Raw genomic sequence first — 13,100 nt, 5'->3', positions numbered from 1 at the left:
GTGATTTTGTTGTCAGCACATTCAACTATGTAAAGAACAAAGTATTTCAGAAGAATATTTAATTAATTCTGATCTAGGATGTGTTATTTTTGTGTTCCCTTTATTTTTTTGAGCAGCGTATATATAAAATAAAATAAAAAGTATACATATTAGTAGGGATGTCCCGATACCGGGCATTTGCACAAGTACATGTACTCGTGCAAATGTCCCCGATACCACTGCCGATACCTGTGCGCCGCTTCTATGTGTCCGTCCACGGCCCCTGCATCTCCCACAGCTAACAGCTTCACACTTCACAGGCAGCAGCAGGCAGTGTAATTGGAGCCTAGAGTGGAAGCTAGGCCCGCCCCTCCCCGCCCTCCAACCAATCAGAGGCAACCAGCACTGACTCACAGCACAGGGAGCGTAGTGCAGGGACTCAGAGAATCGTCTGACAGTTTATTAGTTAAAAGAATCCAATGAGTCACGTGTCATCAAGTCCCTGCCAGACTTCCTGCTCTGCGGCTCCCTGTAAGTCCGTCCGGGGGGAAGGGGGGGCATTATTAGCATAGCATGTAGTGGAGCTGGGTGTGTACAGGGTGCATGTAGCAGAGCAGGAAGTCTGGCAGGGACTCGGTGACAGTCTCTGACTCATTAGATTCTTTTAACTAATAAACTCTCAGACGATTCTCTGAGTCCCTGCAATAACTATACATTGTAATTACATCAGTCTGCTCCACTGCATTCACTGCAGCAGAGCTGTGTTTGCCAGGAGCGAGTCCCTCTAAAGGTGATAGTGTCTGTCTTCTATGGCCCTGGTCCTTCCCTTCCTGCCTGCAAGCTGCACATTGATCTCTAAAAGCAGGCATTAGGGCAAGAAGAAATATACATTACTGTATGATGGCCACAAGACTATTATACTGAGGAGGGGGGGCTTCAAAAATTGTTGTCCTGACTCCTTACAGTAGCGTCTCCTTGTGGCCCCCATACAGTATAACGTCTCCTTGTGGCTGGCCCCATACAGTATAACGTCTCCTTGTGGCTGGCCCCATACAGTATAACGTCTCCTTGTGGCTGGCCCCATACAGTATAACGTCTCCTTGTGGCTGGCCCCATACAGTATAACGTCTCCTTGTGGCTGGCCCCATACAGTATAACGTCTCCTTGTGGCTGGCCCCATACAGTATAACGTCTCCTTGTAGCTGCCCCCATACAGTATAACGTCTCTTTGTGGCTGCCCCCATATAGCATAACGTCTCCTTGTAGCTGCCCCCATACAGTATAACGTCTCTTTGTGGCTGCCCCCATACAGTATAACGTCTCCTTGTAGCTGCCCCCATACAGTATAACGTCTCCTTGTAGCTGCCCCCATACAGTATAACGTCTCTTTGTGGCTGCCCCCATACAGTATAACGTCTCCTTGTAGCTGCCCCCATACAGTATAACGTCTCCTTGTAGCTGCCCCCATACAGTATAATGTCTCCTTGTGGCTGCCCCCCATACAGTGTAACGTCTCCTTGTGGCTGCCCCCCATACAGTGTAACGTCTCCTTGTGGCTGCCCCCCATACAGTGTAACGTCTCCTTGTGGCTGCCCCCCATACAGTGTAACGTCTCCTTGTGGCTGCCCCCCATACAGTGTAACGTCTCCTTGTGGCTGCCCCCCATACAGTGTAACGTCTCCTTGTGGCTGCCCCCCATACAGTGTAACGTCTCCTTGTGGCTGCCCCCATACAGTATAACGTCTCCTTGTGGCTGCCCCATACAGTATAACGTCTCCTTGTGGCTGCCCCCCATACAGTATAACGTCTCCTTGTGGCCGCCCCATACAGTATAACGTCTCCTTGTGGCTGCCCCCATACAGTATAACGTCTCCTTGTGGCTGCCCCCATACAGTATAACGTCTCCTTGTGGCTGCCTCCATACAGTATAACGTCTCTTTGTGGCCCCCATACAGTATAATGTCTCCTTGGAATGTTATAGTTCTGTTTTTGGGCCTTTTGGTTGGTCAGTGGTCAGAAAATACATGTGTGTGTATTTTATTGTTAAAATTAGTATCGGTAATTGGTATCGGTGAGTACTTAAATAAAAGTATCGGTACTCGTACTCAGTCTTAAAAAAATGGTATCGGGACATCCCTACATATTAGGTATCGCCGCGTCCGTATCGACCGGCTCTATAAACATATCACATGACCTAACCCCTCAGGTGAACACCGGGGTTTTGTTTCAAAAAATAAATCATTGTGTAAAACATAAATAAAATAAAAAGTATACATATTAGGTATCGCAGCATCCGTGACAACCTGGTCTATAAAAATATCACATGATCTAACCTGTCAGATGAATGTTGTAAATAACAAAAAATAAAAACTGTGCCAAAACAGCTATTTCTTGTTACCTTCCCAAAAATCATATGTACCCTAAACTAGTACCAACAATACTGCCACCCTATCCAGTAGTTTCTAAAATGGAGTCACTTTTTTGGAGTTTCTACTCTAGTGGTGCATCAGGGGGGGGCTTCAAATGGGACATGGTGTCAAAAAAAACAAAAAACAGTCCAACTAAATCTGCCTTCCAAAAACCGTATGGCATTCCTTTCCTTCTGCACCCTGCCGTGTGCCTGTACAGCAGTTTACGACCACATATGGGGTGTTTCTGTAAACTATAGAATCAGGGCCATAAATATTGAGTTTGGTTTGGCTGTTAACCCTTGCTTTGTAACTGGAAAGAAATTATTATAATGGAAAATCTGCCAAAAAAGTGAAATTTTTAAATTGTATCTCTATTTTCCATTAATTCTTGAGGAACACCTAAAGGGTTAACAAAGTTTTGAATACCTTGAGGGTGTAGTTTATAGAATGGGGTAATTTCTGGGTGGTTTCTATTATGTAAGCCTCGCAAAGTGACTTCAGACCTGAACTGGTCCCTAAAAATTGGGTTTTTGAAAATTTCTGAAAAATTTAAAGGATTTGCTTCTAAACTTCTAAGCCTTGTAACATCCCCCAAAAATAAAATATCATTCCCAAAATGATCCAAACATGAAGTAGACATATGGGGAATGTGAAGTAATAACTATTTTTGGAGGTATTACTATGTATTATAGAAGTAGAGAAATTGAAACTTGGAAATTTGCAATTTTTTACAAATTTTTGGTAAATTTGGTATTTATGTTATAAATAAAAAATGAATTTTTTTTACTTCATTTTACCAGTGTCATGAAGTACAATATGTGACGAAAAAACAATCTCAGAATGGCCTGGATAAGTCAAAGCGTTTTAAAGTTATCAGCACTTAAAGTGACACTGGTCAGATTTGCAAAAAATGGCCAAGTCCTTAAGGTGAAATAGGGCTGAGTCCTTAAGGGGTTAAACTTCCTCCATGCATGTAAGTAGGAGGTCCAGAAGGGGTTAAAGGGAACCGGACACCAAGGAAAGGAGAACCTGAGCAGATTGATATATAGTTTACAGGGAAAGAATCAATTTAACTGGTATTTTACTGATGTAAATCTCTTCTCATTCTTCGCTAACAAGTCATTCTGTGGTTCTACTCCTGTGACTGCGCATATACAGGAAGCTGATAGGACCACCCACATGACTTCATAGCTCAAATTGAGCAGATACTTACATGAATAAAATACAAGTTTTACTAAAATCTTTTCTCACAAAACTATATATCAATCTGCGAGCATTGCGGCCTCTTCAAACAGCTGATCAGCAGGGGTCCCAGAAGTAGGACCCCCACCGACCTGGTAATAGTGACCTATCTTGGGAATAGATCAACAATATATTAGTGCTGCATGATAAATCGAAAAAATAATCGAATCGCGATAATCGGCAAATGCGATATGGCGATTTGGCCGACCCGAAAATGCCACGATTATATATGAAGGGGCCCCGCGCACATAACTGGCTTTGCGTGTAAAGTATTTTACTAGTGTGTGAAACAATCTCTCTCCTATTGATAACAGGTCCAGCCTCTGTACTCACTGTCACTATGAATGCACTGCAGCGAACGGCAGCGAGCGGGCCGGCCGGCGCGTGACTGACGTCACTTAGTAACGCTCCTGCTTCCTGAAGTGGGAGGAGCGTTACTAAGTGACGTCAGTCACGCGCCGGCCGGCCCGTTCGCTGCAGTGCATTCATAGTGACAGTGAGTACAGAGGCTGGACCTGTTATCAATAGGAGAGAGATTGTTTCACACACTAGTAAAATACTTTACACACAAAGCCAGTTATGTGCGCAGTTTAGGACACATGAGGTGACACATAGGGCCATGAAAGGGACCAGCATAAGATGCTATATGTGTGTCTTATGCTGGCCCCCCTCATGGCCCTATGTGTCATAGCACAAATCCCCTATAACAGCGTCCTCCACGGATCCACCCCATAACAGTGCCATCCACAGGTCCCCATAAGTGTCCTCCACAGATCCCCCATATAACACTGTCCTCCACAGATCCCCCACATAACAGCGTCATCCACAGATCCCCCATAACTATGTCATACCCAGCCGCATCAGCAGCTCATATGGGAAAATCCAAGCAAATAGACCTCTAGCACAATTCCCTTAAAATATTGCATCGCATATCGTTATCGCAATTTTTAGGGCCCTAATCGCAATCGCACAAAATTCCCATATCGTGCAGCCCTAGTGCTGCAGAATCCTTTTAAAAGGTCCTTTTGCACAGACTGCTGTTTTAGGCAAATGTTGGGAACTAACCAAATGTTCCCGATAATTGCCCGATCAGCAGGGGACAGTTTACAGGCAGCAATCACCTCTGCTGTATATGGGGGCAAGCTGCAGCGATCGCCTGTCTCCATAGAAAATCTGGGCAGCAGATGGAGGTTTACATAGCACAATCTGCTCGGTTCGGCTGAAAGACATAATCACACAATTTATCGGGTGATCCTCTTACATTGCTCAATAATGGGCCAACTGATGATACAAGTCGATCACGCTCATCTGAAGGGGGATGGAAGTTTGTTGTTACAGCCTTCATTCCCCATGCACTTTGTATATTGACGGCAGCACAGCCGGTTTACATACAGCAATGTGCTGTCAAATTATTTTTTCTGTATGGTGTATTCTTGGCTTCTTTGTTGTTTCCTGTTGAAAACTAATAACTGAATTTAAAAAATAATTAAATTTTTTTTTTTTTTATAGTTTTAAGTTCCCCATAAAAGATGCAAATACCCCAAAAAAACAAATGTCTTGCATGTTTGTTAAATGATTGCCGGTACTTTTAGCGTGTCAGTACATGTTACGGTTTAGGTTGGTTTCTCATCACGTTTTTACGCTCAGGAAACCCCCAGACGTACACGTTAAACATTTGCATAGACCTCCGTCTGGTTGGTTTATGTCATTATACTGCAAAAAACAGTGTGGTATAGTTTACTAGACTGCAGTGTACTGTGAACAAAAGGATTCCTATAAGGCTCCAGTCAGACATCCGTAGTGCATTGCGGATCCGCAATACACCCAGCCGGCACCCCCATAGAACTGCCTAGGCAATCAGAGTGATGTAACGGTACAGAGTATGTTCTTTGAGGACTGCTGCATGCACCATAATCTAATTTACTCACACGGCCTGGCCCCCAGGCCCACTATGTTCGCATGCTTGCCAGCAAGGTCTCTCTTGCTGTGCCCACAGAGCACAAACGATCACTGTGGTTCTTAAAGAGCCAACACACGTCGTAATCTTCCCCAATCAATGGCTGACAATCCTTCCCCAGTGGAAGGGTGCCTGAGCAATAAGTTCCTGTTCCTAGATGTCATGCATTGTGATTGTCTGCCCGTGTACTGACTTTTGCCCGTTCCTCGATACTGACCTTGTGTTGCCTACCATGAACTTCAGACTGTTTCCCAGATTTGCACGCACTCTGCCTGTTACTGACTAGTATTGTTTGTCCCTTCGGTGCTACGCAACAGAAAAAGGTGATTTCTCTAAAAGGAACTGGAAAGTAACGTTTTACAAAGTAAGGTTATCCTTCATATTCCAGGGGCAAACTGAATAACTGCTTGCGATTCTTCTGTCCACTTGTGTTTTTAGTGGTGTTTTTTCTTTTTACTGTGTGCTTACTACTAACATTTTCTTTGTCAAGGGTGGCACTTATTTCTGAAACTGCGCAGTTTGTAAACTGTTCACGTGCTGCTGTGGTGAAAGTATATCGTGAATGGACAAATGGCACCATTGTGAATAAATGACTGCGGAAAACTGCGGAGCGCCACGTGCCATTGATGTGAGAGGTGAGCGTCCGTGAGGGCAGATGAACACGCTGCAGTGGAGCAGCTCACCACCAAAATGAAGCAGCTACCAGACGTGTGTCTAAGACAACAGTTCAGCGAACCCTACTGCGTAAGGAGCACCAAGCAGACGGATGGTCACTGCACCTCTGCTAACGAAGTTGCATCAGCAGAAAAGGCTTCAATTTTTGCAGCAGTATCGGAATTGGACCTCCACTGATTAACAAAGGGGTACTGGCATGTCAGGCGAGAAACAGAGAATGAACACCCTGCAATCATGGCTGGAAGAACACAAGCTGGTGGTGGCAGCGTTATGGACTGGGGAAGGTTTTCTTGGCATTCTCTGGGCCCACTCATCCATGTGGAAGGTACTTAACAGATTTGTGTATAAAAACCAGGGCTGTGGAGTCGGTAGATAAATGGTCAGACTCCTCAGTTTTTGGTACTTCCGATTCCGACTCCTCTGTATTTAATATGCAAATGTATTTTATACATTCCTTGAAGGAAAGAAAGAGGCTAGGTTAACCCCTTAAGGACTTATGGCGTACCGGTACGCCATGTTTCCCGAGTCCTTAAGGACCCAGGGTGTACCGTAACGTCCTGTGTAGTTTTGATCACTGCCGCACGGCCGGCAGTGATCGGAACAGGGTGCCTGTTGAAATCATTCAGCAGGCACCCTGTGACAATGCCTAGGGGGGTCCTGTGACCCCCCCCCACATTGCCGATCGCTACAAACCGCAGGTCAATTCAGACCTGCGGTTTTTAGCGCTTATGCAAGTTTCTGATCCCTGCGGTCCATAAACGCAGGGATCAGAAACCTCAAAGTGCCAATATTTGGATCGGAAACCTCAAAGTGCCAATATTTTTGAAAGTTAACCCCCCCCCGGGGGGGAGGATTGCGGGCGGCGGGAGGGAGGCGTGCGGCAGTGTGGGGGGCAGGTGCGCGATTTTCCGCCTGCCCCCCGTTTATTTTCAGGATGGCCAAGCGGTTGAATCAGAGTGTCAGCTCATTGCTGACACTCCGATTCAAACGGCAGACATCTGTGCAGATGTCCGCCGTTTTAACCCCTTCCATGCCGCGGTCCGTAGGGACCGCTGTATGGAAGAGGTGAAGAGGGAGGGAGCTCCCTCCCTCTCCCATCGGGGGGCTGCTGTGCCTTTGCAGCCCCCGGACAGAATGGGGTGACAGAGGGAGGAAGCCCCCCTCCTTCCCCTTCCCAGTCTGCTCAGTTGTGTGGCACACGGGGAAGGTTCCCATGGTGGAAGGTTCTCAGGCATCCTGCTGTCCATGGTGCTGAACAGATCTGTGCTAAAGGCAGAGATCTGTTCAGACAAAGTGTGAGTGAAATACAGTGCAGTACACTATATAGTGTACTGTACTGTATTATACAGACATCAGACCCACTGGATCTTCAAGAACCAAGTGGGTCTGGGTAAAAAAAAAAAAATATGTTAAAGTGAAAAAAGTTAAAATATAAAAAAAACACATTTATCCCTGATTAAAAATTACAAAAATAAAATTCCCTACACGTTATATATCACAGCGTCCGTAACGACCCGATCTATAAACGGTCATGTTACATTTCCCACACGGTGAACGTCATAAAAACTATGATGAAAATGAAATTTTGCTCACCTTACTTCCAAAAAAAAGGTAATAAAAGTGATCAAAAAAGTCGTATGTACGCCAAAATAGTACCATTCAAACCGTCGTCTCATCCCGCAAAAAATTAGACCCTACCTAAGATAATCGCCAAAAAACTGAAAAAAATATGGCTCTCAGAATATGGAGACACTAAAACATGATTTTTTTTTGTTTCAAAAATGATATTGTGTAAAACTAAATAAAATAAAAAAGTATACATATTAGGTATCGCCGCGTCCATATCGACCGACTCTATAAAAATACCACATGACCTAACCCCTCAGATGAACACCGTAAAAAATAAAAAACTGTGCTAAAAAAAGTGTAATAGCAAGCGATCAAAGAGTCACACGCACCCCAAAATAGTGCCAATAAAACAGTCATCTCATCCCGCAAAAATCATACCCTACCCAAGGTAATCGCCCAAAAACTGAAAATATTATGGCTCTCAGACTATGGAAACACTAAAAACATGATTTTTTTTTGCTTCAAAAAAGAAATCATTATGTAAAACTAAATAAAAAAAAGTATACATATTAGGTATCGCCGCATCCGTGACAACCTGGTCTATAAAAATATCACATGATCTAACCTGTCAGATGAATGTTGTAAATAACAAAAAATAAAAACGGTGCCAAAACAGCTATTTCTTCTTATCTTGCCTCACAAAGTGTAATATAGAGCAACCAAAAATCATATGTACCCTAAACTAGTACCAACAATACTGCCACCCTATCCTATAGTTTCTAAAATGGGGCCACTTTTTTTGAGTTTCTACTCTAGGGGTGCATCAGGGGGGCTTTAAATGGGACATGGTGTCAAAAAAAAAAAACAGTTCAGCAAAAGCTGCCTTCCAAAAACCGTATGGCATTCCTTTCCTTCTGCGCCCTGCCGTGTGCCCGTACAGCCACATATGGGGTGTTTCTGTAAACTACAGAATCAGGGTCATAAATATTGAGTTTGGTTTGGCTGTTAACCCTTGCTTTGTAACTGGAAAGAAATTAAAATGGAAAATCTGCCAAAAAAGTGAAATTTCTAAATTGTATCTCTATTTTCCATTAATTTTTGTGGAACACCTAAAGGGTTAACGACGTTTGTAAAATCAGTTTTGAATACCTTGAGGGGTGTAGTTTCTAGAATGGGGTCATTTTTGGGTGGTTTCTATTATGTAAGCCTCGCAAAGTGACTTCCGACCTGAACTGGTCCCTAAAAATTGGGTTTTTGAAAATTTCTGAATAATTTCAAGATTTGCTTCTAAACTTCTAAGCCTTGTAACATCCCCAAAAAATAAAATATCATTCCCAAAATGATCCAAACATGAAGTAGACATATGGGGAATGTAAAGTAATAACTATTTTGGAGGTATTACTATGTATTATAGAAGTAGAGAAATTGAAACTTGGAAATTTGCAATTTTTTAAAAATTTTGGGTAAATTTGGTATTTTTTATTAATAAATAAAAATGAATTTTTTTTACTTCATTTTACCAGTGTCATGAAGTACAATATGTGATGAAAAAACAAACTCAGAATGGCCTGGATAAGTCAAAGCGTTTTAAAGTTATCAGCACTTAAAGTGATACTGGTCAGATTTGCAAAAAATGGCCAAGTCCTTAAGGTGAAATAGGGCTGAGTCCTTAAGGGGTTAACCATGGGCGTTGCGTTCCCTGTAACAGCAGAAAGTATAAGTATTGCCGCGCCTTAACTGTGCGTTGCGTGCCATATAGTGAAGCATATGAAAAGCATGCTTCTTCATGGTCACTTAACGTGTTTGTTTTGCTGTAACGTGACGCACTGCATGCATTGGCCTTTATTCTTACAGTAGAGAAGTATCGTATTTTTCACAAAAGTGGTGGAAAAATAGCAGTGCATCTTATGGGGCGAATGCTGCGACCGTCCGGTGAATAGGCTGAGAGGGAGGAGGGGCTGGGGGCCGGCATCTGTTTCTGCAATGGCAGCGGGGCCCGGTGCAGTCACTGTTTTCTACTACACCGGGCCCCGCTCACTGTATTATACTGTAATCATATCTAACTTGTGGGTATTGTTAAAGTATTCCAATCATCTTAAATCTAGCGCTGTACTACTTACTACTAACTTCTTGGCAGTCAGGAGCTACGTCACGCGCCTGCTCCGCCCACTTTATGAATGAAGCAGGCACCGGGCCCCGCTGCCATTACAGAAACAGATGCCAGCCCCCATTCACTACACAGGGACACTGTTATGGGGGAGGGGGATCTGTGGATGACACATAAGATAAGGTGCTATATATGTGCCATCCACAGATCCCCCATAATAGTGTCATCCACAGACCACCATTCGTTCAAAACCCACCAAAAGCACACCTTTTGGTTTAAAATATTTTTTTTCTTATTTTCCTCCTCAAAAACCTAGGTGCGTCTTATGGGCAGGTGGGTCTTATAGGGAGAAAAATACGGTAATTAATTATAATTTTTAGTGAATTGGGAATATTTAAACTTGCTTTTTTTTATTCCAATTTAAATCTAGTAGGAATCGGAGTCTGTTCATTTTTTGTCGACTCCGACTTCAGGTACCCAAAATTGCCTCCGCCTCCTCGACTCCACAGCCCTGATAAAAACATAATTGTAGCTCACGTACACCCATACATGCTGACTGTCTTCCCTGGGGCAGACGGGATATTCAATTAAGACAATGTGACATGTCATACATATAGGTTGGAAGAGCATGACCAAGACTTGCAAGTACTACCCTGGCTCCCCAATTTCCCAGACTTGAAACCTTGAGCATCTGCGGGACCACCTCGGTCGTTGTTCTCGCTCTGTGGATCCTCCCCCTGCACCCTCCAGCAGTGGTGGGATGCACTGCTGTCAGCATGGCTCCAGATACCCGTGACATCCTACCCAAGGTGGGACACCGCACGAGGCCCCCCCTGCCCCCCAGGATACCGCACGAGGCCCCCCCTGCTCCCCAGGACACCGCACGAGGCCCCCCTGCTCCCCAGGACACCGCCCCCCTGCTCCCCAGGACACCGCCCCCCTGCTCCCCAGGACACCGCCCACAGCCCCCCTGCTGCCCAGGACACCGCCCACAGCCCCCCTGCTGCCCAGGACACCGCCCACAGCCCCCCAGGACACCGCACGAGGCCCCCCCTGCTCCCCAGGACACCGCACGAGGCCCCCCTGCTCCCCAGGACACCGCACGAGGCCCCCCTGCTCCCCAGGACACCGCACGAGGCCCCCCTGCTCCCCAGGACACCGCACGAGGCCCCCCTGCTCCCCAGGACACCGCACGAGGCCCCCCTGCTCCCCAGGACACCGCACGAGGCCCCCCTGCTCCCCAGGACACCGCACACGGCCCCCCTGCTGCCCAGGACACCGCCCACAGCCCCCCAGGACACCGCACGAGGCCCCCCTGCTCCCCAGGACACCGCACGAGGCCCCCCTGCTCCCCAGGACACCGCACACAGCCCCCCTGCTCCCCAGGACACCGCACACAGCCCCCCTGCTCCCCAGGACACCGCACACAGCCCCCCTGCTCCCCAGGACACCGCACACAGGCCCCCCTGCTCCCCAGGACACCGCACACAGGCCCCCCTGCTCCCCAGGACACCGCACACAGGCCCCCCTGCTCCCCAGGACACCGCACACAGGCCCCCCTGCTCCCCAGGACACCGCACACAGGCCCCCCTGCTCCCCAGGACACCGCACACAGTCCCCCTGCTCCCCAGGACACCGCACACTGCCCCCCTGCTCCCCAGGACACCGCACACAGCCCCCCTGCTCCCCAGGACACCGCACACTGCCCCCCTGCTCCCCAGGACACCGCACACAGCCCCCCTGCTCCCCAGGACACCGCACACTGCCCCCCTGCTCCCCAGGACACCGCACACTGCCCCCCTGCTCCCCAGGACACCGCACACAGTCCCCCTGCTCCCCAGGACACCGCACACAGCTCCTAGGCCCATGTGCGGGGAACATATGGGCAGCAATGAATGGCCGCCTCCCCCTGCAGAGTGACAGGCAGGCAGTGTTTACATGTCATGCACAGGAATCCCCACACATGCCAGGCACCCGGGGGGCACTCACTTGTGACAGGCAGGCCGGGGGCAGCAGCAGCCCTCACGTCCCCGTTCTCCTCCGCGCCATCTTCACGCCGCTTCTTCTTCTCCTTGTCCCGCTTCTCGCCAGACTTCCTCGGCTTCTCGGGCGGTAAGAGGCGAGCGGAAGGCGGCGCTGGCGCGGACTGCGGAGTGCGGGACGAGCCGGGCGGGGCGAGGCAGAGGCTGCCGCTGGCCGCCAGCGGGGAACTCCATGTCGCTGAAGTAGCAAAGCCCGAGGCAGGTCGATGACTCCCGCCCCCTCCGCCCTCGCCATTCACACGCTTCGGCTTAGAGCCCTTTTCCTCAGTCCGAATCTTCTTGGCGGGATGCAGGTCGCGGCTGCTGGAGGAGGAGGAAGCAGACGGCAGACGAGGCTTCCCCTCCGCGCTGGTTTTCACCACAATTAACTCCCGGGGCTTGGGCAGCGGTTCGTGTTTATCAGCTGGCGCAGAACGAACACTATTCCACAGCTCCGCCATTTTGGGCTCCAGCGATGCCCAGACTCCGCCGCCGAGCTGCCAGTGTGTAGTGGGCGGGGTCAACGGTGGCCGACCAATGGCGCTCCAGAGGTGGGGCGGGGTCTGAACAATTACTGCCAATCGCGTGACTGAGAAGGGGCGGGTCCCAGCGGGTGACGCCAATGTAAAAGTCGGAGAGGCGCATGGGAGCCGAGGCCATTTTGTTGGTATTGCCGCGGAGGGAAGGTGAGGGAGGTGGTTCCTGCTGGAGCGAGCTGGCCTGGCTGAGGGTGTGCGGGGAGGCGTGTCTGCTCAGCAGATGGAGTACATGCGGTGCGCGGTGTTTACAGCTGTGTGTGGTAACCGCTGCGGGCTCTCTGCGCTTCGGTAACCGTCGGGCGCAGGACGGATGTTTTTGTTGGTCGCTGTTTCCGGGGCGGTTGTTTAGTCTGTGAGGTAATGGCCTGCGGCTCGGTACGCTTATGTGGACTCTTGTCCTGTATGTGGAAGTAGCTGCAGGTTCACACATCGCGGTATGGTTTTATTTTGCTATTATTTTTAGAGATTGGCGGCAGGTCCTGTAGATGCCTGAAGACTTGTCACCTTTGCCTCCTGTATAGACCGCCAGCCCTATACATTTTATAGGGTGTCTGACTTGTGTGTGCTTACACAGAAGACGCAAGCGGACGTGGCACCGGA

The 13,100-nt window shown here is 48.0% G+C and overlaps 1 protein-coding gene across 1 annotated transcript in view; it reads right to left on the bottom strand.

Moving 5' to 3' along the window:
* RSBN1L (round spermatid basic protein 1 like) overlaps positions 1 to 12,466 on the bottom strand; it is a 99,003-nt gene extending 86,537 nt beyond the window's left edge. Inside the window, exon 1 of the mRNA XM_040413045.1 lies at positions 11,930 to 12,466. Coding sequence (XP_040268979.1) covers positions 11,930 to 12,422 — 493 coding nt within the window. The 5' untranslated portion in view covers positions 12,423 to 12,466. The remainder of the gene's footprint in view (positions 1 to 11,929) is intronic.
* Positions 12,467 to 13,100: the final 634 nt, after the last annotated feature.

The sequence above is a fragment of the Bufo bufo genome, chromosome 1, assembly GCF_905171765.1.
Source record: "Bufo bufo chromosome 1, aBufBuf1.1, whole genome shotgun sequence".
Lineage (NCBI taxonomy): Eukaryota > Metazoa > Chordata > Amphibia > Anura > Bufonidae > Bufo > Bufo bufo.
This window is presented reverse-complemented; position numbering and strand designations above follow the sequence as displayed.